The sequence below is a fragment of the Adiantum capillus-veneris genome, chromosome 1 (genome assembly GCF_014529385.1).
Source record: "Adiantum capillus-veneris isolate H3 chromosome 1, ASM1452938v2, whole genome shotgun sequence".
Taxonomy (NCBI): domain Eukaryota; kingdom Viridiplantae; phylum Streptophyta; class Polypodiopsida; order Polypodiales; family Pteridaceae; genus Adiantum; species Adiantum capillus-veneris.
Genome location: NC_140931.1, coordinates 148502721 through 148530244, shown reverse-complemented (window position 1 = coordinate 148530244; position 27524 = coordinate 148502721). Strand labels below are relative to the sequence as shown.

At 46.2% G+C, this 27524-nt stretch overlaps 2 protein-coding genes across 2 annotated transcripts in view; one reads left to right on the top strand and one right to left on the bottom strand.

Annotated features, from left to right (window-relative positions):
• The window catches only part of LOC147465772 (28 kDa heat/acid-stable phosphoprotein-like protein), a 54089-nt gene extending 26980 nt beyond the window's left edge, over positions 1-27109 (bottom strand). Inside the window, exon 1 of the mRNA XM_086521657.1 lies at positions 26771-27109. Coding sequence (XP_086377783.1) covers positions 26771-26849 — 79 coding nt within the window. The 5' untranslated portion in view covers positions 26850-27109. The remainder of the gene's footprint in view (positions 1-26770) is intronic.
• Positions 6916-10882, top strand: LOC147465773 (uncharacterized). The gene is made up of 5 exons (XM_086524829.1): positions 6916-8165; positions 8359-8941; positions 9254-9432; positions 10085-10249; positions 10385-10882. The coding sequence occupies exons 1-5, from the start codon at positions 7572-7574 to the stop codon at positions 10880-10882; spliced, it is 2019 nt and encodes a 672-aa protein (XP_086380955.1). The 5' UTR covers positions 6916-7571.
• Positions 27110-27524: the final 415 nt, after the last annotated feature.

Here is a 27524-nt window from a genome sequence, read left to right as displayed (position 1 = left end):
ACCGCCTATAGTACGAACACAATCCCAAGAAGCTTCTGACTTCATGGACATTCTTCAAATCGGGCCAATCACGGATAGTGTCTATCTTGGTCGGATACATTTGCACCTACTGCTACTGACACAATGTGTCCCAAAAAGTGTATCTCTGGGAGAAAAAATTCACTTTTCTTCGAATTAAACTTGTGATCTCATAATGCTTGAAAGACTTGAAGCAAATGATCTCTATGTTCTGCCTCATCCTTGGAGAAAACAATGATATCGTCAAAGAAAGTGCCCTATACTCTCGAAAAATCATGTCCATCATCCGGTTAAATGTCGTCGGAGGTTGTTCTCGTCCGTCGTATGGCTCGTCCCGTCCGACAGTCCCGTCCGTTCCGTCTGGCCAGTTTTTAGTCCGTTAGATCGGTTTAAAAACCGTTGACTGCGCTTTTGACTGTGAGGAATTTACGTGACTTTTTGGCATAGGATCCCTCCTAGGATCCCCCCCCCCCCCCCTCACCTCCCACATGCCTTGAGCATTGCTTTGGATTCCATTAGCTCCTCTCTCTCCCTCTCCCTCTCACATTGCTTTGGATTCCATTAGCTCCTCTCTCTCCCTCTCCCTCTCTCTCATTGCTTTGGTCCTTTACCTTGGATTCCATTAGGGCCTAGGCTCTCTCTCTCTCTCTCTCTCTCTCTCTCTCTCTCTCTCTCTCTCTCTCTCTCTCTCTCTCTCTCTCTCTCTCTCTCTCTCTCTCTCTCTTTTTTTGGAAAAAGTCAGGGCTGTATATTACTGAGTACAAAATAATCCCAGCGGATGCCAAAATAGCCTATCACGCGGGGTGTACAAGCTGAATGAAAGAAGGAGAGCCACTATAGTGACTACTCGACTAGAACAATCTCATGGTGGTCGGTGTGAGGAATGAAGGAGAAACCATTGAGGAGGGGCATAATGCCAAGTAATCTGACCACCTGTCAATGTGAAGAAGAGTGGGGATCGTGCCCAACGTCGAAGAAAGGCAAATCGACGAGCCTCGGCTGCTCTAGATGTACCGGAGGAGGAATCCCACTGCCAAATCAGGGTGTGAATTGTGTCTAGCCAAATGGCAGTGAGGATATCCTGAAGCAGCTGTGGAGCCGCACTGAGAATGTGAAGACAACGAGCTCTCCAAATATTCCATAGTGTAATACTAGTGATGACTGAGAAAACTGCATCACGTGTCTGCGTATCTCCCTGCCAAGCAATCTGTGGTATCATAGCCAAAGTCCCTCGTCGATAACCAGTGGAGGTAAGCATGAAGGCTGGATCTGTGGCTGAGCCCTCGTAGAAAAGATGCGGGCCGGGCATCGACATCAACCATGAGACAGATCCCCAAGTAAGAAATCCATGTTGAACACTTGATCTGCTGAGTAGAGAGCAAACTGCAAGCCACACTACATGGGAAGCTGAGCATGACCAAAGACAGTGAGCAGGTGACTCAAGTTGACGCAAAGGGCAGAGAGTACATAACGGATCATGACCCATAGTAGCTAGCCAAGTCCCAACTGGTAGTTCCGCATGAGCAATCATCCACATGAAAAAGGAAATACGACGAGTAACATGTAAATCCCAGATCGCGGACCAAAACTGTTGCAGATAGGCATGAGAGAGGCCTGAATGTAACCAGAAACGCATTCGAGTGGGCTGCTGAGGTTGCTGTCTCATCAATGCTAATCTTCCAATCCGGACAATGTACTCAAAGAAAGATACGGGTGCCCCTGTGGGATCTCAGTGAGGCCAATGCCACTCTCCTGGTCCCAGTAAAGCTGCGATAGGGCACGGCCCTCCCACACCCAAAGCCTCCAAAGTGCAGCATCAGCGGAAGCAAAACGGGGATCAACACAACGACGCTTCCCGCGTGGACCAACTACTCGCATGGCCTCCCATCGAGCACCGGAGGAGATAAGTAGTGGAGAAGTGGCCGAGTATGTCAATCGAGCATGAATCCCCTGAGAATTGTCAGTATCAACTGTGAATAGCATGGAGTCCAAACGAACTAATAAGAGAGTGCTGCGGTCAAAGAGGCCTTCCCAGCCACAATGAGGAGGCATCTGAAGCGTGCCGCGCATGACTGCATCCCACTGTGAAGGAACGGCAGAATCAATCTCAAGCAGTCTGTCTGGCACCCCGCGACCAATGTCATAATGTTCTGTCACAAAATCTGCATCCAACATACGTGTCTCATAAAACAACCGCATAGAGGCTGCAGGGCCAAAATCCCAAGCAGCCCAATCAATGTGAGTCCTCTCTCCAAGCTGACGAGGTGGATGAACCGAAGAATCAAGAACTGTAGCATTCCAAATGAGAGGCTGGCGCTCAATCTCCTCACGACATGAGGGAGGTGAGCGTACGATAGTCCGTCTCATGGAAACCCAAATCTGAAGGAGCGATCGTAGAAAGGGTGAGAGGGTGGAAGTAGACAAAGGAGCATCCGTAAAGAGAAAACGATACCCTGAATGCCAAGTATGATCGTCTCTAGTGCCGAGTCGTGGAGTCAGTGCAAAGAGCAGCCTGAAGAAGCATCTTCCAAGGTTCTTGGCTAGGAAAAAGACCCCGAACAATAAGCTTCGTAAGAAGTGCGCGGCTCTATAACTCTGGATCAATGATGCCAAGGTCTCCCTCTGATCTAGGACGAATGATCGTGGACCAGCGAACTCTAGCACGAGTATCAATAGTCCCGTCTGTGCCACTCCATAAAAAGTTCCTTACTAGTCGGCGGAGCTGAGCTATCACACCAGAATGTAACATCCAACAAGAAGCCGTATACCATACTGTAGCCAGAATGACTTGGTTGGCGACCAATGCACGGCCAGCCAACCACAGATGACGTGAAGACCAATGGCATAGCTTCCTGCGAATAGACTGTAGTACGGATGCAAACTGCTGCTGTGAGGAAACATCAAATCCAACCTGGAAGCCCAGGTATCGGCATGTCTGACCCGGCTATAGCCATGTGAAACCATTAGCTGCCCCCCAAGTAGGTATGTCATCACTGCCAACCAATAACCCAAAGGATTTATGCCAGTTAATGCGTGCACCACTGGCAATGCAAAAAACCTGTAGGGCCTCCCGCATTGCATCAAGAGCGGGTAGCAAATAGCGCAACATGAGCATAGTGTCATCAGCAAACTCTTGATCGATAAGGTCTGGAACTGTAGGTACTGGCATGGTCAATCCCCGAAATGCATGACTCTGAGCACGAAGAAAGTCAGACATAGTCTCTCCCACAAAAAGATACAGATAGGCTGCTAAAGGACATCCCTAACGAACAGATCGAGAAAGCTCAAAACTGCGACTGACACGACCACCAATGGTAATAGCGCTGCTAGCAGTTCTGAAGAGAGCGGAAATACCTGAAATCCAACTCATAGGGAAACCCATCCTGGCGGTTTTCCGGCTAAAGATCCTTCGAGAAAGTCCCAGTCAACACGATCGTATGCTTTCTCGAAGTCTAGGATGAAAAAAGCCATGGGTTCAGAAGATGATCTTGCCCACTCTACTGCCTCATAAAAAGTGAAGATATTATCCAGAATGCATTGAACTCAGACCTAGCCTCCTGTACGCGACGAATCTCTTTTGTGAGCTCCGTCTGTCTAGCAGCGAGATAAGCATCCTGAGGCCACTCCGCAAGCAAGCGCTGAGTGGAACCCAGAGGGATGTGAAGATCAGACTCACGGACTCTCAACTGACGATGAATGATAGCAGTCTGATCACGGCAGTAAGTACTAGACTGAGAAATGCAGTGAGCAAGAAACTCTCCAGGGGGTCCACTATAAGAAGCATCCGAGGACCACAAGTCATGAATCTGATGCTGTAATAATTGAGTGGTGAGAACACTGTCAGGGATATGGCAGCCTCGTCTCTGAGCAGAGGATCTAGTGAAGGAGAGGAATAATGATGTGGGAAAATGATCTGAGAGGCTGGTTCCTCTCCATATAGTAGTAAATCCGCCTAGAGTTGCTGCCCAAGTGCCAATGTAAAAACGGTCAAGTCGCTCTAATAATCTCCCCTGCTGTCGCTGAAACCCCCAAGAGTAATGAAGAGTAGCAGGGTGATGACCAAAAGAGGGTATGTGCCAAGCGTCCACACCTTGAATCGCTAGGAGAAATCGATCCCAAGCTGGCTGCTCATCGGGAGAAATGGATGATAGAACGGGAGGTGTGGTGGCTCGCCAATCAGAATCGCTCTCAACGTTGTTGAAATCACCTCCAACAACCCAAGAGTCTACAGCAGGTAGAGCAGCAACCAGGGAGGACCAAAAAGTAGCCCTCTCCCGAGGGGTAGTGGGTGCATAGACTGACATAAAACCAATGATAGATTCCCAAATCCAAATAGAAACATAAACTGCTCTGCCAGCGACTAGTGTGCCATGCTGCTGAACTGAGGCCAAGTAACGTGACCCCACTGAGATGCATACACCACAACTCTGACCATGAATGCCCACAGCAGGCTCCCAAAAAGTGCGGGCGCCCGATGGCATGAGATTGCCAAAAGGAGCGGCAATCTTATGCTCTTGTACTAGTAGTATGTCCACAGTTCCCACTACATGAGTGTGTAAATCTCTGCGAAGTAAAAGCTTACGGGACCCTTTTACCCGAGAAGTCTGTAAACCATTAGCATTCCAAGAAAGTACATGTAAATCCATAGACTGCATGAAAGAGTAGGTATAATATCTGACTAACTGCGCATCTTCTTGGAGGCAGCTGGACCATCCAAGGGGTGAGCTTCAGGCGGTAGGAAAGCAACCCGCAAGCCCTCTCTAAAATATGGTGTTTCATTGCACCAACTGTGAACCTCAGCTTGTTTACATTGCATTACCGATGCTGCAGCCTTGACACCCCAAATGCGCATAGACATAGGAAGCACCACATCTGAGGATACATGAATGACCATAGGCAATGAATAGCAAGCATAAACATCACTCCACTCCATAGCACCAATACATGAAGGATAGTGAGGAGACAGAACATCGGGGGCAGAAGTAGACAACCATAAATGTAGGTGAGCCATAGTCTGGGCGTGCACAAAATGGAGAACCTGATCCTCGGACCATTCCTGAGCAGCGTGGAATGGAAGGAAAAAGGAATGCATAGGCTGAGAGCGACTGCCAATCAAAGAAGGAACACAACCTGTCTTGTGATGCATAAGGTAGAGCTGTACCCGCAATGGTCCGTCGGAGTCACCGCACATCTCAGCCCGATGAGTGCCCCAGGAAAGAGGGCAAGAGCTGAGAAAACTGCATGGGACGTAAGTATGAGCTGCTGAGGGAGGGGGGGGGCCAGAAGGTGGAGGGGGGAGAGCTAGGATAGGAGGAGGAGGAGGAGGGAGAGGTAGTAGCGGTGAATGATCCATCTGCATGGGAATCGGAGCCTCTGGAAGAGGGAGAGGAGCGAGAGGAGAAACAGCAGGTGGAGGAGGAGCTGGTAGCAAAGGTAAGTGATCCTCTGCTGAAGAAGAAGAATGGTGAGGAGAAGCAGGTGGTAAGGGGGTGGTGGAAACTTGAGAGGGAGCAGGAGAGGTAACACTAGGAGCTGCATGCATTGGAGGTTGCGGACGAGGACGGAAGGAATGGTTACAACCCACTGTCTGCCATGCTGCCTCAGTGAGAGCCGAAGCAGAGGGAGGGACATGGAGGGTCGAAGCTCTAGGAGCACCTGCAGGCTGAGGAGGTGCTCGAGTAGTAGTAGGAGGAGCCGCTTGTTGGCGCTGACCACGTGGCTGAGCATGAGAGCCACGAGCCGGCTGCTGTTGTTGCCAATGGCGTGGCAGTGTGGGGCATTCTCGCGCCAAGTGTCCCATCTCGTGACAGCGTAAGCACTGTCCTGGACGGCCAGTGACTACCATTCGGCAAGAGTAGTCTCGATCGCGCACAGCCACAGTAACTGAATCTGGTAATGAAGTATCCCCAAACACCAAAACCTGAATGCGAGGTGGACCAGAGGAGAAGATGCAGGATCCCGGAACTACTGTGCCAAAGTGAGCAGCAATCATCTGAAGGAGATGCTCATCAATAAAATGAAGAGGCATATCCGGGAAGGAGAGGGTCAGAGGGAATCTGGGAATAAGGTGTCGACTGTCAAACTCCTCAGTAGTAAACTCGGGATACCACCGCGTTAGGTATATCATCCTGCGATCAGAGAGTATCGGAGAGCGAGCCAGGAGAGCTGATGCAGTGGCGGGATCGGAAAGACGTACCATGAATATGCCTCTGCCAAGGAATGTAAGCTCTGAGATCCGTCCCTGAGTAGCGCCCAATGCAGTCTGACACCAATCGCGGATAGAAGATCGAGGTGGAGACTGTCCAATCATTCGGCCAACCAAGGCATGCTGTGCCAAGTGTTGTACTTTGGAGTCAATGCGTGTCAACAGGTCGCCAGTACAGTCCACGCGAAGGCAAGTGGTGATGGAGCGCCGTGTGTAGCACTCGAGACCGGCAAAGCCACCATGAAGAATGGACGAAACTGACAAACGGGGAAAGCACGACCCGAATGGAATGCTGGACACTTTCTCTCTTGCTCTCTTTCTTGCTTTCGCTTGCAAGCGATTGAAAGAAGACGCGGTTAGGGTTTGGGACAGTTAGGTTTTCGGATTTTTACGGTTTCGAGGAATTAGGGTTTCTGAAACTGTTAGGGTTGCAGGGAATTAGGGTTTGGCTGGCTGCAGAGCACGCGCAAGCCGCAAAGGTGTGCAGGCAGCAGAGCGTGCGCAGGCAGCAAGGGTGTGCCTGCAACGTGTGCAGACAGCAGAACGTGCGCAGAGCAAGGTGCGACGGCAGGGAGTAGGACAGGCTGCAGGGTCGCGCGCAGGAGAACAGGCTGCAGGTTCACGCGACGGCAGGGAGCAGGTTCTCTCTCTCTCTCTCTCTCTCTCTCTCTCTCTCTCTCTCTCTCTCTCTCTCTCTCTCTCTCTCTCTCTCATATCTAACTCTCTCTTGTGTTCAAGCCTCAAGGGCAAGTGTGTACACTCTAAATCTATATAAGGATGCCCTCTTTCTCTTCTTCTCCATTATGTTCCAACTCAAGGCTCAAGCTCATGAGTCATTCTCAAGCTCTCAAGCTCTCCATTCCTCCATAGCTCTCAAGCTCTGCATTCCTCCCTCATAGCTCTCCATGTGGCATGAAGCATTCCTCCATAGCTCTCAAGCTCTCCATTCCTCCCAAGCTCTAGCCTCTCCATTCCTCCCTCAAGCTCTCCATTCCTCCATGAAGCATTCCTCCATAGCTCTCAAGCTCTCCATTCCTCCCTCATAGCTCTCCATTGGCATTCAACTTTCAAGCTCTAAATCTCTCAACTTTCAAGTGTTCTATCCTGCCTCCCCCTCTTCATGAAGCTTTTGAAAAGCATTGCCGTTCCTATGAGAGAGTGAGGGACAAACGAAACGTTTGTAGGTGGACATGCAAGTATTGTCCCAAGATCATGACCTCCTCCTCCACTCGACTCATCATCCACTTGACGAAGATGGGAGGTGAAGCCGGTCCATGTCCCAATATACCCGACGACATTTTGGAAGAGTGCAAGAAGAAGTCTCCCTTTGAAAAGGCGCAAGGTGGGGATGAAGAGAGCCCAACAGGAGATAGTGGCGCCTGACATTGATGTTACCAACTCGGAGGAGGATACAACTACAAGCGGCCCTTCTCCCTCTACCTCCATTGCAAGCGGTGACGCGACGGCAAGCTCAATGGCTACCAATAAGAAGAAGGCATCGGCAAGTGCTAGTGGCCGTCCTCCAAAGCAAGCAAGGCAAGCCTCTCTCTCGCAATCGGTGGGTTTGAGCTCCGGTCCATTGTCTTTCCTCAAAGAGAGACAAAGGCTTGCGGACATTGAGATTGCACGCACCATCATTGAGTGTAATCTTGCTTTCAACATCCTTCGACTAGAGCGGTGGAAGAGGATGGTGAAAGCTATTGCGGCCGTCGGTCCATGTGAGGGGTGGACGGGTCCATCCTATGCGGACATGCGCACCAAGAAGCTCGACGAAGAGCGGGCAAGAATCGACAAATCCCTTGAGCCCGTGCGAGCCAGATGGGCAAAATATGGGTGCTCCATTCTCTCCGATGGATGGAGCGATTGTAAGAAGAGGGGCATCATTAACATACTCGTGTCATGCCCTCTTGGCACCTACTTCTTGAGAGCGGTTGATGCGGGAGCAAGAGACAAGAAGGTCACGGGAAAATTCATCTACAAGCACATCAAGGCGGCAATAGAAGAGGTGAGAGTTTAAGTTGTCCCCTCTTCTTGTGCAATGTGCAATGTGCATTGTGCAATGTGTAGTATGTACTTACTACTTTTTGCCTTCTTGATAAGTGTTCTAAATTTTTCTCTCTTTAATGTAGGTCGAGCCCGAAAATGTGGTGCAAGTGATCACCGATAATGCATCCAATTGCACTAGCATGAGCCGACTACTTGAGGCCGAATACAAGAACATTGTATGGACCCCTTGTGCCTCCCATTGCCTCGATCTTCTCATGGAAGACATAGGAGAACTAGAATGGGTGAAGGCCATTCTCACCCAAGCCCTCACTATCGTCAACTTCATCAATGCTAAGGTGAGAGTACTTTGCAATTTTCACACGTACTCCGACAAGGAGTTGAAGAAACCCTCGGCAACACGATTTGCCTCTATGTGGCTTCTTCTTGAGCGCCTCTACGATGTCCAAAACAAAGTGCAAAAAACCATGGTGTCCGATGAGTTCAAGCAATGGTGTGATGGAGAGAACTCGACAACCTCACAAGAGGCAAAGGCCATCCAACGGCTTTCCCTCAAAGAAGAATTTTGGGAAGAGGTGAAGGGTCTTGTGGTAGCTATCTTGCCCATCTACAGAGTGCTCCGAATGAACGACATGGAGGGATCTACCATAGGCCTTCTTCACCACTTCATGGATGAGGCATACAAGGAAATAGAGGCATCAACCATTCTTGATGGTCCACCCAATGGGACACAGTATGATGTACCTCCTTTGCTCTCCATTCTCAAGTCGACAATATGTTTTTTGCTAATTTGCACTATGCCTCACCTCTCTCTCTCTCTCTCTCTCTCTTTTTGTAGTGATGTCTTTGAAGATTCCCCCAAGAAAGATGATATCCTCTTTCTTTTCCAAAAGAGATGGGATTTTATGAAGAGGCCCATTCACCACTTTGCCGCTCTCTTGCATCCGGCCTATAAGAAGCCGGATCTTTTCACAAACCAAATGCTACAAGAAGAGAGTCACAACTTCCTTCCCAAGGCCCTCTCAGAAGATCATCACTGCGCATTCCTTCAAGAGCTAATCAACTATGGAGACCAAAGAGGCACGGCTTTTACTTCCACCATATGTTGGATGAGGGAGTCCTTGGTGAAGCCTCTTTTTTGGTGGGAGAGCTTCGGGTACCAATTACCTCACCTTCAAAGAGTTGCATTAAGGATTCTTGGACAAGTAAACCCTCTTAAGCCTCGAGCCTTGGCTCTCTCTCTCTCTTGAGTTACACAGGCATAGAGAAACTTTACTAAGGAGAGCTGAAGAGTGACAACCCCAGAGACAAATCACAGATTTCTTTACACTAGATATCGTATACCAGAAGAACAGACAGAGGAGTAGCCAACAGTGGAGAGGTCTACCCGCACTACTTGCATTCTCATAGACCGAGCATTGGAGCTAGGGAGATCTAGACGACCCCGATGGGGAAGAGGAGCTACACAGTTTCGAAGGAGGCTACAGCAAAGGATTCGAGCCATACTCTTTCGTCGTCCATAGTGCAGATGAAGATGGATCCCTATGAAGATGAATCTCTACTCCCCTCCCATATTGCCTTCACATTATACTACTTAGTTTAGGATCCCGCAGTATTTATATTTTGTTATCCTAGTTTAATTTATTTTGTTAAACTGACTTTGTATCAGATACACTGCATTGTAACTTTCTGGTCTCATAGGTCACTTTGGCCTTTTGAAGACGTTAATAAAACATTTCATTTCATTTCTCTCTCTCTCTCTCTCTCTCTCTCTCTCTCTCTCTCTCTCTCTCTCTCTCTCTCTCTCATGAATTATATTACATACATGATACTCACTATCTTTTGAATATAATATAGGATTGCTCATCCGGAGGTGCATGCGAGCGAAATTGGTCCGCATACTCGCTTATCCACACCAAAATTCGCAACAAACTGTCAACAAAGCAATTGGAGCGGCTCATCTATTGTCGCTCCAATCTCCGAATGTTGTGCTCCATGCATGAGATGCCTATGGCTAGACAAGTAAACCCTCTTTCTACACACTTGCTTCTTGACTCATATGGGCGATGGCTTTGCATTCCAATTCACATGTGCTAACTTGCCTAACTTTATCTTGAGTCTTGACTCTTTTGAACTTTGGTATAACTTGTCAAATAGGTCAATGTTGATGATTGCAAGCTCTCAATTGATACTCTCAAAAGTGTCAACAAAGAGCGTGCTATGACGGAGGAGAAAATTTTCCGCGAGCTCTACTTGGAGCTAGAGGAGATTGACCGACGGGTTTCTCGCACACGATCACGCAAGAGGGTCATTGTGCGTGGAGTCCCTTCGGCTACAAGAGGTAGAGGTGCAAGAGCTTCCCATGCTCGTGGCCGTGGGCGTGAGATGGAGGCTACTACTCCTACAACCTATGTGCGGCGAGGCTCGGGAAGCGGCTCCATTGCGACGGCCTCTGTTTTGGAGGATGTGCCTATTCGTAGATCCAACACTATGGACCCTAGAGAGCCGGAGTATGACGAGGAGGGAAATCTCCTTAGTGAGGGAGATTATGACACACCACAATCCGATTCATGTGAGGATGAAGATGACATCGATGAGCATAGCTCACAAGAGGAAGATGATGATGATGATGATGAGAGCGGAGAAAGCTCTTAGACTTTAGTGTCTCTCATATCTTTTTTGACCCTACTTCCACTTTTTGCACGATTGAGGCTTAAAAGGCCTACTTTTTTGTATCATCTCGATTATCAAATCTCAACTTAGCTTTTTGATTTATGACATATGTAATGCGAATCGCAGTTCATACCCATTGTGTCTCATTGTCTTGATTCTCAACTCTTGAGTGTCGGCACTTGGCACTTGCAAGTTGCATTCTTGTCCAATGTGATAATCAATTGTCTATTTGTCTTAAGTGTAAAATCTAGGAATAAGAATTGCGTGTTTTTATTTTTGAACGTATGTAACCATGTCGTACGACATAAAATTTTCTAGTTCGATGAGTACCGTACGTCTTCGTACGTGGACAAAACGTACGTGACCGTACGAGACCACCCTGGAACTTCAACTTCAACTTCAACTTAGGCCAAAAGGCATCACCAAAAACTCAAATAACACAAAAGTCGTCCGAAAAGCTGTCTTGTAGACATCTCCCCGACGCAATTCGGATCTGATGATATCCCTGAAGTCAGTTGTAACAAACTGCTGACGTGTCAAAGCCTAAAGAATGGAGCCAACTTATAGATGCCGGTCGAGGGGCCTAAACTCTAGGAGAAGCAAAAGCAGCAACAGATTTCTGAAAATTGCGTAGCTACTGATGACGTGGCAGATTTTCAAAAATTGCGTTGGCATGATGACATGGCAAGCTGTACGGATTTCAGCGTTTTGTGTTGGCTGATGACGTGGCAGGCTGTACACATTTCTGTAAATTACGCTGGAAGCTTTTGGCTTTGCTTTTTGGAGCAGAAGCTTTTGAGTTTTGAATGCTTTTCACTGTAAGTGCTTTTCAAGCCAAGGGCCTTTAAATATGAGGTTAGGGCTCATTCTCTGGCATGCTTCCTAGAGAAGGTGCAGAGTCTGGAGTACCGACTTGTACTATGTTGATGCAATATAAAGAAATACCGAAAGGGGCGCCAAGGTTTGGGGCCAATACTCTCTGGGGTGGAATTCCGCCACTCCGTATCGCGTGTCGTCCCTCTCTCTCTCAGTTCAGTTGTTAATGAAGTGCTAAAAGTCTGTTCAGTCTGTGCTTTTCTATTGGCACGTGGTGCCCGTCTTGTGACATCGGTCAAGTATATCATCGATTCTAGGAATCGGAAATTTGTTCTTGATGGTGATTTCAAAAAGATCCAGTAAACAAACAGACTACGTTTCATTAACTTTGAAATGGTCGAAGCCGATACAATAGGGACAGACTTGCCCTTAAGTTTAATATCAAGTACAATGGTTCTGCCCTTCTTTGTGGTCAATGTCGCTTTCCTCGCCAGATAGTCGACCACCGCGTTGTTCTTGTTGTAACAAACAGCTGACGTGTCAAAGCCTAAAGAATGGAGCCAACTTAGAGATGTCAACCAAGGGGCCTAAACCCTAAGAAGAACAAGTAACAGAAGAAGTCCTACCAACTTATGGGGACCCCATCCGATGGGGCCTCGAGTGACATAAAGGATTTAGATAAAGCTGGACTCTCAAGACTTGCGCAAACTGATGACGTGGCAGAATTTCCGAAAATTGCACTGACATGATGACGTGGCAGGATGTACAGATTTCCGTGTTTTGCGTTGGCTGATGACGTGGTAGGCTGTATGGATTTCCGTAGATTGCACTGCCAGCTTTTTGGCTTTGCTTTTGGACCAGAAGCTAAGGCTTTTTACTGTAACCGCTTTTCAGGCCAAGGGCCTTTAAATATGAGGCTAGAGCTCATTCTCTAGCATGCTTCCTGGAGAAGGTGTAGAGTCTGAAGTACTGGCTTATACTGTGTTGATGCAATATAAAGAAATACTGAAAGGGGCGCCAAGGTTTGGGGCCAATACTCTCTGGGGTGGAATTCCGCCACTCTGTGTCGCGTGTCGTCTCTCTCTCTCAATTTTGTATTTATTGAAGTGCTAAAGGTCTGTTCAGTCTGCTCTTTTCCATTGGCACGTGGTGCCCGTCTTGTGACAGTGGTATCAGAGCATAAGGCATGTGCTTTTCTGAAAGCATACCTATCCTACAAAAGAGCAAATAGAGCTATTAGAATTTTTATTTGAGGTATCTTCGGCCTCCAACCCGGGTTATTAGCCACTCCCACCCTTACTTCATCGCGCATCGGCCGCGCTCCCGTCTTCATCGCTGTGTCTTACAGGGCATAAGCCATTAAGAACCCCAAGACTTGGAATTCATGGATTCGGTAGAATATTTGCAATTTTTGCTCAACAAACTCCATGACATTCTTTCGCGACATCCTCAGCAGAATCTTCCGATGCTGCAAAGTCTTCCAACAATTTTTAAACTACATGTTCCCCCTCTTATGCCCCAAGTGGTACCTCTTCCTCCGACACCAGAAAGTACGAGAGCTTCCAACTGGCAACCTTCTCAACCGTCTATCCCGATCAAGGGAGTCTTCAAGAATATGGTGCAACCATCTGACCCTAATCCAGTGCAACCGCCTTCGCCACCGCCATTGCCCCCACCTCCAACACCACCGCCACCAGGCTACAATGGTTGGAGCCCATATGGATACCCTTATTATCCATACCTGGGATATGCGCCTAACCAACCGAAAGATTTCAAAGATGGTAGCACGACAGTCAAATTTTTCACTTTTTCCGGGGTGAAAGATCGCAAGAAAGCATTGCAGTTCCTACAGCAATTCGACAACATCTATGCTTTAGGGAACTATACAGAAAAATCCAAGATTTCTCGAGCAGCGGGATTTCTTAAAGATAATGCTATGCAATGGTGGAGTTCAATTGCGACACAACCGCACGCTCCAAGGACCTGGCAAGCTTTCAAGACAGTTTTTGCACGTAGTTACATGACTTCTATGTTTGAAGTACCAATTTTGGCAGAGTGGGGCAACTTGAAAACGCTTGCCACTGAAACCATGGACGAATATAACCAAGGTTTCTCGACGTGTACCTTCCGGTGTCCTTCTTTAGTTATGTTCCCTTGGAGGCTCAATGCGAGCAATACACCATTGGACTACCATCACCATTGCAGGAATATTGTATATCCAAGCAAGTCTCTACCATGCAAGAACTTATGGACCATGCCGCGGTCGGCTACAAACTGATAAGGGAAAGCTAGAGTTTACCACAGAAGAATCTCCCGCCACCAACCACAACTCTCGGCAACAACGAACAAATTTTCAAGTGTCATGAAAATCAACCGCAACACAACCTCCTCCTAAGAGAGCTAGACCCGCTCTTGGACTAGTTCCTAATATTTATGGCATACGCCTTGAGAGTACAAATGAATTGTGTCAAGAATAAGGCAAAGTCAATGGTTTCAAAGCCCTTATTTTCTTTGACCCCGAAGCTACAGAGAACTTCATCCATCCAGAATTCTTAAAGCAGATGCACTTTGATTATGATGCAAAGGGTGGAGAAATTGAAGCTGAGCTAGCCACAAGGCAAATTCAGAAAGTAGTACCGCTCATTGGTGCTCTTCCAGTGACTATTCAAGATTTTCATGGAAAAGCTGATTTCCACATCATGAAGTTGGGTAATTGTGACGTTCTATTAGGCATGCCATGGTATGACAAGAATGATGCGACTCTCTAGGTCCATACCCATCACTGTGATGCAGAAGGGCAAGCCAGTCGTCCTCAAAGTTCGGTTGTCCAAACAAAATCCTGAATGAACTCTCTAGTTGTTTTATAGTTAGATACTTTTGAACTTTGTTTGAGAGAGTATTGTTTGAAACTTTGTTTGAAATGGATGGTATCTGTTTTAAACCTATCTTGGTGTCGATTTGAAATATTTGACTCTATTTTAATAACGGTTTCATTGATTGGTGATTTTACTCCCGAGTGGAGAAGTGAGAAATACTGTTTTGGTATTGTTTGAACCTCGGAACAATGCAGGCCGATGCCTGGGGAGCGTTTGCTAGAAAACCTCCGAACGACGCAAGTTGATGCCTGGGGAGCGTCTGGTTGTATGCTTGTAAAATAATTGTTGTTGTGACTCCCGGCCCAGATCTGGATGGTTATGCGGGAGGAGTATTAAGAAGTCTATGGAGTGGTTACTCTCAACACCTCCAAACGACGCAGGCTACGGTCTGGGGGGTGTTTGGTTGTAAAAGGCCTCTATATCTCCCGGCCCGGACCTTTTTAGGTTATGTGGGAGGAGTGATGAGGGAGTCGTTGAATATCTCCCGGCCCGGACCTTGTTAAGTTATGAGGGAGGAGTGTTCATCGGCGGCTTTATGTTTCTATGTCTTGTAACATGCATATGTGAGCATTTGTGTTGCATTGTGATGTGCCAACTACTGAATATTCCTAATTGGCTGAGATTGCCTAGGTATGTAATTTTAGTGCATCAAGAGAAGTCTGAGCAATGGTTACTCTCAGCACCTCCAAACGACGCAGGCTGCAGTCTGGGGGGCGTTTGGTTGCAAAATGCCTCTATATCTCCCGACCCGGACCTTTTTAGGTTATGCGGGAGGAGTGATGAGGGAGTCGTTGAATATCTCCCGGCACGGACCTTGTTAGGTTATGCGGGAGGAGTGTTTATCAGCGGCTTTATGTTTCTGTCTTGTAACATGCATATGTGAGTATTTGTGTTGCATTGTGATGTGCCAACTACTGAATATTCCTAATTGGATGAGATTGCCTAGGTATGTAATTTTAGTGCATCAAAACACCCGTGGAAGATCAGTACGGTTTGGGTGTGATGGCTAATTTTACTACGCCGAAATATCAGAGTTCCGATCTGGACGAAAGGAGAAGCTAACTCCTTGATCAAAACAGCCAAGAGGAGAAGCTACTCCTTGATCAAAAGTGCAGAAAGGAGAAGCTAACTCCTTAATAAAAAGAGCAAACTAATTGTCCCTTCGAATGTCCCTTGGAAATTTTTTTGAGCTAGCTTGAGTTGTTTTGCAGATATGCTGTAATCGCGGACGATTACTCTCTTTCAAGAAGGGAAGATGTAACAAACTGCTGACGTGTCAAAGCCTAAAGAATGGAGCCAACTTGCAGATGTCCGCCAAGGGGCCTAAACCCTAAGAAGAACAAGTAACAGAAGAAGAAGTCCTACCAACTTATGGGGACCCCGTCCGATGGGGCCTCGAGTGACATAAAGGATTTAAATAAAGTTGGACTCTCAAGGTTTGCGCAAACTGATGACGTGGCAGAATTTTCAAAAATTGCACTGACATGATGACGTGGCAAGCTGTACGGATTTCCGTGTTTTGCGCTGGTTGATGATGTGGCAGGCTGTACGGATTTCCGTAAATTGCGCTGGCAGCTTTTTGGCTTTGCTTTTGAAACATAAGCTTTTGAGTTTTAAAGGCTTTTTACAGTAACTGCCTTTCAGGCCAAGGGCCTTTAAATATGAGGCTAGGGCTCATTCTCTAGCATGCTTCCTGGAGAAGCTATAGAGTCTGGAGTACCGGCTTGTATTGTGTTGATGCAATATAAAGAAATACCGAAAGGGGCGCCAAGGTTTGGGGCCAATACTCTCCGAGGTGGAATTCCGCCACTCCGTGTCGCGTGTCGTCTCTCTCAATTTTGTATTTATTGAAGTGCTAAAAGTTTGTTCAATCTGTTCTTTTCCATTGGCACGTGGTGCCGATCTTGTGACACTTGTGGTACCAAGAAATTCCCACGAGGACATCACAACCTTCCAAAGACATTATGTAAAAGTCCTCATGCCCCAAATACCCCTGACAATGCAACCGAAGTTTGCCAATGGCAGGTGAAATGGCTATGTCCCTACCGGGTGCCGCTAGATTTGCCTCCGCAAGTGGTCCCATCTGATCGGGGAGTAATCTTGAGCCGCGCCGCCAATTTCGGTGAAATGAAGTTGGCCTTGGCTCCTCCATCGAAGAAGATCAGGGCTTCTTGGTCTTTCACTTTGCCCCAAGCTCAGCAAAGTTTTGTACTCTCATCCATCGTGTTGGGATCGGTACCCACGCAATCTGGAACCAGTCCTGTCTTCATCTTGCCTTTTCTTCCACGTTCCTCAACTGCTCTTGAACTCTCAGGCCTCTCGTCGTCCTTGTCGTTATGTTCTTTCTGTGCCTTTTTAGGGCACTTCGCGGAGATATGTCCAGTTTCCCCGCATCGAAAGCACTTCCCTTCCCTTCCCTGATGTAGCGAGCTCTCTCCTAAGGAGTGAGTTTGGGTCGTGCATCTTTCTTTTCTGGATTGCTCTTCCTCTTTCTACTTTCATTTGTCGAAGTCTGTTCGGCTCTTTGTGTCATGATCTCATCTGTGGGGTAGGTTAAGCTGCCAGAGTGAATAGCAAAACCCCGTTTCGCATGACTCATCAACTCCTGAAAGGAAGCTTACTTTTGTTCCAAGCAGTGATCTCGGATCTGTAACAAACTGGTGACGTGGCAAAACCCTAAAGAATGGAATCAACTTGCAGATGTCGGCCGAGGGGCCTAAACCCTGAGAAGAACAAGTAACAGAAGAAGAAGTCCTACCAACTTATGGGGACCCCATCCAATGGGGCCCTAGTGACATAAAGGATTAAAATAAAGCAGGACCCGCACAACCACAAACTGATGACGTGGCAGATTTTTGAGAAATTGCGTTGACATGATGACGTGGCAAGCTGTATGGATTTCCACGTTTTGCGCTAGCTGATGAAGTGGCAGCTGTACGAATTTCCGTAAATTACGCTGACAACTTTTGGGACCAGAAGCTTTTGAGTTTTAAAGGCTTTTTCATTGTAACTGCTTTTCAAGCCAAGGGCCTTTAAATATGAGGTTAGGGCTCATTCTCTGGCATGCTTCCTAGCGAAGGTGCAAAGTCTGGAGTACCAGCTTGTACTGGGTTGATGCAATATAAAGAAATAGCGAAAGGGACGCCAAGGTTTGGGGCCAATACTCTCTGGGGTGGAATTCCGCCACTCCATGTCGCGTGTTGTCTCTCTGTTTCAGTTCAATTGTTATTGAAGTGCTAAAAGTCTACTCAGTCTGTTCTTTTCTATTGGCACGTGGTGCCCGTCTTGTGACGTGGATCTCTGTAGGAAGACCCAAGGTGAACCGCTCAATCTGTTCCTTGAACGAGATCTTCTTAAATGAGAGGCGGGTAGAAAAGAGCTCCAGAATATCTCGCAATAAGCGTCCACTGTATCTTTCTTGGTCATCCGAAGATGGTTCCAAGGAGTTCGTATATCGCGTTCATACTCTTGAGTCAACCAAGAGGAAATAAAAAGCCTCTTGAATTTCAGTCATTTAATCGGCGCAGTCTTGTTTAATAGAAGCGTAGACCACCAAGTTCGAGCATCCCCCTTAAAGTAAGAGGCAGCTCTCCGAATCTTAGAGTGCTCTGAGTAACGCCCTCCCGCGAAAGCGATGTGAAACTGTTGTACAAAAGACAAAGCCTTCGAAGCATCTCTATAACCAGAAAACGTGTCAAATTTAATTGACTGTCCACCTTCCTTAAACTCTCGGACTTTCTTGCTTTTGTCTTCCAGAAAGTCATACTCGTGGCTTTATAAAAATTCTTCTTCTTTACATAAAAGTTGTCGTCAGAATCCGAACTGTCTGAAGACAAATCCTCTATAGAACTGTCACTCACGGGGCGAGATTTAGACTTCTTTGCCTTTTTCTTGCCCTTTCCGAAGAGTTGCTTTTTGCTTCGTTTTTTGCCTTTTCTGTCTTTTTCGCTCGAGTCAGATGAGCTAGAAGAATTATCAAAAGAAGAAGAAGAAGAATTGGGTACTCCTTCAAATCGAACTAGCTTCTTCTGCTTTCTTGCCTTTTCAAATGTAGACTGACGACCCAAATAGCCCGCGAAGTCGCTGCCTTTCTTTTGATTTTTGTCATGCTTTTTAACTTTGTTTTGCGCGCGTCAAAAAGCTGAGCAATTCGTGCATCAACCACCTCTTCTAATTCTTTCTCTGTATACTTCCTAGGAGTAGGAGGTTTCTTGAGAGCGGATTTGGGGGGTGGTTTTGTGGTCTTCTGCCACTGCATGTGCACCTCATCGAAAGAGGTCTCGCTCATATATTTTGCAAATTTTGGATCCTTCGCAAAATTGAGCATCATCTATATTGCGTCGCCGATCAATCATTGACGCTCCATCTCTTGACGCTCCGCCAGAGTAGGCCGAGGCGGGCCGCCCTTGCCTGAATCTTCTCGCATCTCCGGATGCAGAGGGAGTCGATTGATCCTTGCCTGAAGCCACAAGTGCCGCGGAAAAATAAAAGGGATCGGATTTCCTGTAGAAGAGAAATCGACCGTGCTCTGATACCACTGCATCAGACTTGGACACTCCAAGTCCGCGACAGCACAAATAATCACTTCAAAACAGTTCAAAGTCCACAATTGATTCGACACTGGCCCGGCGGAGTTCCATGCCTAGAGATATCGGCTCCAAAGAGTGGCGCCCCTTTCGGTATTTCTTTTTGTATTAATCTGTGTTCAAAGTACAAGAGTGCGGACAAGCGCTCACACTCAGACTCTACGTCAAGATGCTCTGAGTTATGAGTGGCCTATCTGCTTATTTATAGATTACAAAGGATGCCAAAAACAGAGCCCCAAAAGCTGGTAAACTTAAAAGCTTTGAAAAATAAAGCAAAGGCTCTTTCTCTCTCTTTCTCTGATGCTTTAGTAAAATAAAGCAAGTTTTAAAATTGCGTGGAATTCCAGCTTAGCGTAGCTTTTCAGCTTCCATAAAATCCACCGCGATTTGCGGGCTACCACGTCAGCAGTCGTACGGAATTGACACGTCAACAATCAGCCAATCTAGCACGCGGGTGTCCGTATAGTTGCCACGTGTCAATCAGCCAGCCAGTCCGGGGTGTGTCCTCTGCTGCCCAACAGTGTCCAAGCATGACACGTCACCAATGTGTCACGTGACACATCCAACCCTATGCGTCCCTGGACAAGCTACAGCACGACAAGGGTTCCGTCAATCCAGTCAATCTAGATTAGCAAGTAGTCTGGCACTTTTTGTGAGTTAGTTCACAGACTGTGCATGCCCAGGCACTTAGAATAGATGCATATTCTCTGGCTACACACAGCATGACCATCAGATTCCAGTCAGATCCCATCAGTAGAATTTTCCAGTGCATTTAACCTATTTTCCCTATTTTTGACATTTTTCGCTGATTATTTTTAAGTGACTTGTGTTGGAAAGTAGGTAGGGCAAATTGAGTAAGTTTGTATATATGCAAACCTAGGCTAGCACTAATTGGCAGAAGAGGTAGCAAGAGCACCTTGCTCAGCAGGCAACTTCTCAGCAAGACCAACCCTCACGACAACTCTGGCGTTTTCTCTCAACAGAAGGCCTAGCGTTTTTGCACCAAATCAACCAGCGTTTTTGCATCTGCAGCAGCCTGGCGACAACAGAAGACAGATCAGCCCTAGCGTTAGCAGTTTGCACCAACAGATCAGCAACGTCTTTGCAGATCAAGACAGATTTCAGACCTAGCATTTTTGCATCAGCATAGCGTTTTGCAGTTTCACCGCGACGGAACACCAAGTCTCATCAGCGTTTTCAGTTATCAGCCCTTAGACACAGCAGAACAAACCCCGAACCTCGCAGATCTCACTTTCCCGCAACAGATCCTCACTGCACGGTCAGTTTCCACAAGGTTTACAGTTTCAGCCCGGAAAACGCAGATTTCAGTATCTGCGTTCTTAATGCATCGTCGTCGCCATCGACATCGTCACCGACATAGAGTCAAAATTCAACAAATAAAGATTTGCTGATTTCAGCCATTAGCGTTTTCAGATTTCAGCCCGTCTCGTCATCCTCATCGTCCTCGACATCGTCGGCAAGTCGAAGCATTGTAGAGATTTGTGCAATCATAAGTAGACCGCTCTCGCCATAAAGAGTGGGGCCTTCGGAGGAGGGTTTTACAACATCTTTGGTGTCGTATTCTCTTCTCTCTATCTCTCAGTCTCATACATATGCACGCACAGTGTCCATTCACTTTGTATATGATCATTGCACTCTCTCATTAAGAAAGGAAAGCTCTCCCTTCCATAGGAACAAAAAGGAACCTTGAGCACATTATGGAGCACTCATCTTGAGAAAGAACAAAATTCATTTCGCTGCACCTTAACATTAGTTTCAGAGCTTTGGCAGTGTTCTATATCACTCAAGGAAAGAATCACAAGAATTTTTTTTTGTTTGTTGCGGTCGCACGAACCCAAGTTCGCTTGGGCGTGTCGATTCCTAATCGTGTTTTTGAAGAGTAACATGAATCCCAAGAAAGAAGGGCTTGTCCAGCCTCCCCTTGTGCCTCTTTTCACTCATTGAGAGCGGACCGTGCACTTAGCAGCCGGCCAATCGACGTGAGGTGGGAAAAAGCAACCTTGGTGTGAGAGCAAGGCCGCAAAGGGGTGCGCCCGCGGAAAAGAGTAAAACTCAGGTGAAGAGAAGATCCTTCTCAAACTCAGATTGCAAACAAAAGAAGACCCTCGAGAACCTCAAGAACCTCAAGAACCCAAGACCGCAAGAACCCACAAGAACCCACGACTTCAGTGGATGGTCATCACATGAAGCGGAATGGATACTTCGCTTGGAGATGATGAGCATGAGAGAGGCGAAGAAGAATTTCCCCACCATGAGGTTTTTCCGACCCTCCCCCTTCCCCATCTACGCCAAGGATTTCACTAATTCCTATGGAGAAGTTGGAGCAATTGTTTATGGAAAGACAGTTAGAACGCGAAGAAAGAAAAGCACAAAGAGAAGCAGAAAGAAAGGCCTACGAAGAACGAAGGGCAGCCATAGATTGTGAATACAAAGAAGGAATGGCAGCCATAGAGCGTGAACACGAGCAAGCACGCTTGGAAGCCAAAGAAAGACAAGCAAAATTTGATCGCGAGAACAACAAAAGGCAAGCAGAATTTGATCGCGAGAACAAAGCAAGACAAGAGAAGGGCGACCAACACATGGAAGAGTTGTGGCGACTTTTTTCTCAAGTGCAAGCGTACTTAGCACAGAATCAGGAAAAGGAGCCTCTCTCACTCCCTTCTTCTCCCAAGCATGACAGACATGATTTGCATGATGATGATTTGATTGACAATGATAAGCATGATGATTTGCATGATCAAGATGTGATTTCTCACAAGCATGATGAGTTGCATAAAGAAGATGTGATTGTTCACAAGAAGGATGAGTTAGTGGATGCTTTTTCTAGCGAAGCTAACCTTGTTGCAGATTCGATCAATCACGAAGGATCGATCTTGGCTCTCGAGCCTAGATCCCAAGAACCCCCTCAAGAAGAACCGGTCTAGGCTCTCGAGCCTTGGTCCAAAGAACCCTCACAGAAAGTATTATGTGTTCGCATGATTAGCACACACGCATTGTTCGAGTGTTTCATTCGTGATCGTTTCCTGTATTTTAGTCAGCGTCTTTGTGTGATCCCTTTTCCTAGGCATGACATATTGAGCACGTTTCACTCATGAATGAGCACAAATGTATGCGGATTTTTCATGAAGCTGAAAAGTATGCATGCAAGGAAGTGTCATTCCATGTCTCTTCCTTGGCACGACCCAGTTGTAGATACTAGAAAGAGCACAAGAAAGTATACGCACCAAGCATGGGCATTTCCGTTGTGAATTGCCACAGTTGATTGCTTTGGATCAGAAGAGAACGATTGGATCTCATTGTTTGCGTGTGTGTGGTGATCAATTGGGCACTGTGTCTCTTTGTTCATCTACGTTGCATGCACAGTCTTTGAGGAAGACAAGATTTTTTCCACTCACTTTACATGGAATAGGTATGTTCATGGTTTTGTGTTGGAATGGTTTCAGGAATTTTCAGCCATGGAGATTCTTGGAGAAGGAAGAAGCAGGCCTCTAGACGAAGTTGAAGCATCGAAGGAGCCACAAAAGACCTTGTGTCGCTTTCGGTGCGGCCCAAAGAAGCAAGCGTTGCAGACCTTTATGAAGTTCAAGTACCGCACGACCCACACATCAGAGTGGGCCGACGAAGAGTCCCTTCCAGGATTCCGAATGCTATTGGTGATCTCCCTCGACGCCATACAGTTCGGTACCAGTACCTCACTTTGAAAAGGAGAGGATGTCACGTGACACATCCAACCCTATGTGTCCGTGGACAAGCTACAACACGACAAGGGTTCCGTTAGCCCAGTCAGTCTAGATTAGCAAGTGTTCTGGCACTTTTTGTGAGTCTGTTCGCAGACCGTGCATGCCCAGGCACTTAGAATAGATGCATATCCTCTCGTTGCACACAACATGACCATCGGATTCCAGTCAAATCCCATCAATAGAATTTTCCAGTGCATTTAACCTATTTTCCCTATTTTTTGACATTTTTCACTTATTATTTTTAAGTGACTTTTGTTGGAAAGTAGGTAGGGCAAATTGAGTAAGTTTGTATATAAGCAAACCTAGGCTAGCACTAATTGGCAGAAGAGGCAGCAGGAGCACCTTGCTCAACAAGCGACTTCTCAGCAAGACCAACCCCCGCGACAACTCTGGCATTTTCTCTCCACAGAAGGCCTAGCGTTTTTGCACCAAATCAGCCAGCGTTTTTGCATCTGCAGCAGCCTGGTGATAGCAGAAGACGGATCAGCCCTAGTGTTAGCAGTTTGCACCAACAGATCAGCAGCATTTTTGCAGATCAAGACAAATTTCAGTCCTAGCGTTTTTGCATCAGCATAGCGTTTTGCAGTTTCACCGCGACGGAACACCAAGACTCATCAGCGTTTTCATTTTTCAGCCCTTAGACACAATAGAACAAACTCCGAACATCACAGATCTCACCTTCCCGCATCAGATCCTCACCGCACGGTCAATTTCCGCAAGGTTTACAGTTTCAGCCTAGAAAACGTAGATTTCAACATCTGCGTTCTCAACGCGTCGTCGTCGCATCGTTGCCATCACCATCGTCACCGACATAGAGTCAAAATTCAGCAAATAAAGATTTGCAGATTTCAATCATTAGCGTTTTCAGATTTAAGCCCGTCTCGTCGTCGTCCTCATCGTCGTCGACATCATCGGCAAGTCCAAGCATTGTAGAGATTTGTGCAATCATAAGTAGACCGCTCTCGTCGTAGAGAGTGGGGGCCTTCGGAGGAGGGTTTTACCACGTCTCTGGTGTCGTGTTCTCTTCTCTCTCTATCTCTGTCTCATACATATGCACGCACAGTGTCCATTCATCATTAAGAACAGAAGGCTCTCCCTTCCATAAGAACAAAAAGGAACCTTGAGCACATTATGGAGTTCTCATCTTGAGAAAGAACAACATTCATTTCGCTGCACCTCTATATATATATATATATATATATATATATATATATATATATATATATATATATATATATATATATATATATATATAGGTATATATGTATATGCGTCTCTCTCTCTCTCTCTCTCTCTCTCTCTCTCTCTCTCTCTATATATATATATATTTATTTATTTATTTATTTATTTATTTATTTATTTATTTATTTATATATAAGAGACACATGCATATACATATATACCTATATATATACATGTATATATATATATATATATATATATATATATATATATATATATATATATATATATATACATATTTTATATATATATTGTGGTGTGTGGCCGGATGGCCTCAGTGTGAACCCACTTGTAACTACCTCTCATGCATAATATAAAGAGCTGCTAACGTGAAAGCTAGGCAGACTCATCTTGGCCTATTCCGGTGCACATTGTGGTGTGTGGCCAAATCGGCCTCAGTGTGAACGTCCTTGTAACTACCTCCAACTACCTCTCATTCTAATATAAGGAGGTGCCCTCTCAAGGTAGAGGCACACTCAGTTGGTCCCATCTTGTGTGTACACCACATTGGTGGAGGAGACGAGCAGAGCTTAGGTAGTTAGAAACCTTTTCTTGATTTATCTCCCAAATTAGCGATGGCTATCTTGTGGGATACAGGGTAGTGATTTTCCTACTGTAGATTGCACTGAGCCTTCGAGCACACAGGCCTTTGCCACAGGCTAGTGGTATCTTCGCCCCACGCGGGCCCTTCTACTGCAGACCACGCAGGCTTTTGCATGTTTGTTTTCAGCTGCCTACGGACACCCTGGGTGTTTTGAGTTGCTTGCCGCCCTTGTTGGACCCTAGACCCTATTGTGTACAGGGCGGTCCCTATTCTCCCCTTTGATCGCCTCACACAGGCAACTCCCACCTTAGGGTCCCTTGGTTCCTCGTGCTCAGAGCCCTTACCTGCCATGCTCGCGACCCACTCTGCTTCTGCACCTCTCGCTCCTCTTACTTCTCTCAATACCAGCAATGGTGCGATCCCACCTAGGGCCCTTTGTTGCCGTTGAAGATCTTATTATCGGCATTGACCTCAGCATTATGTACTCCTGCGTCAGGATCTGGCAATATGAAAGAACATTGGAGATCATTGCCAACAATCAGGGTCAAGCTCATTAACTTCTCCTCAGTTTTTCTCATTTTTCATTATGTTCAATTCTCTACGCTAACTCCATAGTAGTCTCATTCAAAACAGTTGTTCAATTTAGAAGTAGTTTGTGGTCAATAAAGTATCAAGCCAAGGTCAGAGCGTCCGAGTCCCTATGGAGATAGATGTATGTCGCAAAAATATTGCACGCAACCCACAATTAGTCCTTCCTCGTCTTGTCCATTACATTGGGATAACGACCTAATGTTTGCATAAGCGAGATGTATGAGTTCCATGCCTTGATGATGTTCGCATGATAACGAGTGTAGCCCCCGAGTTCAATCCCCTAGTCCCTAAGCTCTGGTAAGATCACTCCCCCCACATGAGGCATCGGAGTTGATCTCTCTTGTCAAGTCCACTCTCAGTCCAAGATTATAAAAAGATGTCCATCTTTTTCTCCCCAAGGAGGGAGGTGTGGTGTGTGGCCAGATCGGCCTCAGTGTGAACGTCCTTGTAACTACCTCCAACTACCTCTCATTCTAATATAAGGAGGTGCCCTCTCAAGGTAGAGGCACACTCAGTTGGTCCCATCTTGTGTGTACACCACAATATATATAAAATATGTATATATGTATATGTATATATGTATATATGTATATGTATATATATATATATGTGTATATATGTATATGTATATATGTATATATGTATATATATATATGTGTATATATGTATATGTATATATATATATGTGTGTATGTATATATATATATATATATATATATATATATATATATATATATATATATATATATATATATATATACTTGTATATAGGGAACAGAGGGAGAGAGTGGGAGAGAGGGATACATGGCAGATCGTGAGCTCCTAGCCGTTTTTTGTGGCTCGCCGTCGTTTAGTAAATAATGAGATATGTGTGAGTTAAGAGAGAGAGAGAGAGAGAGAGAGAGAGAGCTCTCTTCTACGATCGTCCTTCACTCCCTAGTCCCTAGCCATCGATGTATCACCCACCTTTTGTCACTATGCATCACTGGTGGTTTTTTCCCCATGGTTTATGATTATTGTTGAATTCCAAGGGTTTTTTCACTGCCAGTTCCGGTATATCACTTGATGCCTGTGGGCTTTGTGATTTGCTTACGTAAGACAACAGGGTCTAAGCCCTCCTTTTCCTGGAAAAGAGAGAGAGGGTGACTATTTGCCAACCCCTTGCCTCCGCTATCACTCTCGTAGAATAAAAGCGCAAGGCACAAACAGGCCGACTTGTTTTGACTTGAGTATCAAAGCTCTCACTTGAGTTGGTCTACAGCAAGTTCCACTTCGGTCCTTATGATAACCATTTACAAGTCACCCATCACATAAGTATGGAACTGAATCCGGTGATCAGATTCAGAAACGACGTCAACCCGCAACTTCAATATTGTCATTGTTGTGAAGTTGAAGAACATGGCAGAAACAACATTGCAATAAGGAAAGCACATAAGAGGACAGAAAGCGCATACCCATCTCTTCGGGTGTCGAGAAATGCCGCCGCCCAGTGGGCTTGCCCTTGAACTTGCCGCGGCCAGCACCCTTTCCCATGATTCCGCAAAGGAATGGCTAGCACGCAGAAGCCTCTCTGCAGACTGAAGAATCCTCTAGATAGGCGAGCTACGAGTAGACAACAGGATCAACTGAAGGCCCAAGTCCGACGTCGTTGTCGGAGATGAGTCCAAAAGCCACCTGCCTACCCCTGTAGTGCTTGAACTCCAGTACGAACACAAGGTAGGGTTTCAGTGACCCACTGTGCAATTCGCTTCCTTCGAACGCGAGATTATTTAGCAGCTCTCTCTCGCACCCCACCAACAATATATGCAAGTCAAATCCTCTTTCCCCGACCTGGGTTCAAATCTCTCGTGAAATAAGATTCCCTTGCTATTAACCGTTTTGGAGAATCCAAGGTCTTTCCATGTGGGAAATTCAAAACTAAAGCTTTTAAAAAAACGTCAAAAATTATAGCATGCTAGGAAAAGCAACAACACACTGGTCGAAATAGAACTTGTTGTAGACCAAGAGCAAGCATGTCTGTTGTTGCTGACTACGAAATTCCTATCACGATGTCATCTCTTGGAGCTTGTTGTAGCAAGAAGCTCTAGGCTTTGTTAAGCAGATGTGAAGTGAAGACCTTTTCTCGCATGCAATCACCTATGGATGCACCGGGAAGGCCTGTGGCATTGACGTGAGCGAGAGAATTCAGAAATATGAGATTGCTAGCCA

Coding starts and splice junctions, on each gene's coding strand:
- LOC147465773 (XM_086524829.1), top strand. CDS start 7,572: ATGAAGAGAGCCCAACAGGAGATAGTGGCGCCTGACATTGATGTTACC. Junction 8,942..9,253: donor GGCATCAACCATTCTTGATG/GTCCACCCAATG, acceptor AGGCCCTCTCAG/AAGATCATCACTGCGCATTC. Junction 9,433..10,084: donor CATTAAGGATTCTTGGACAA/GTAAACCCTCTT, acceptor AATATAATATAG/GATTGCTCATCCGGAGGTGC.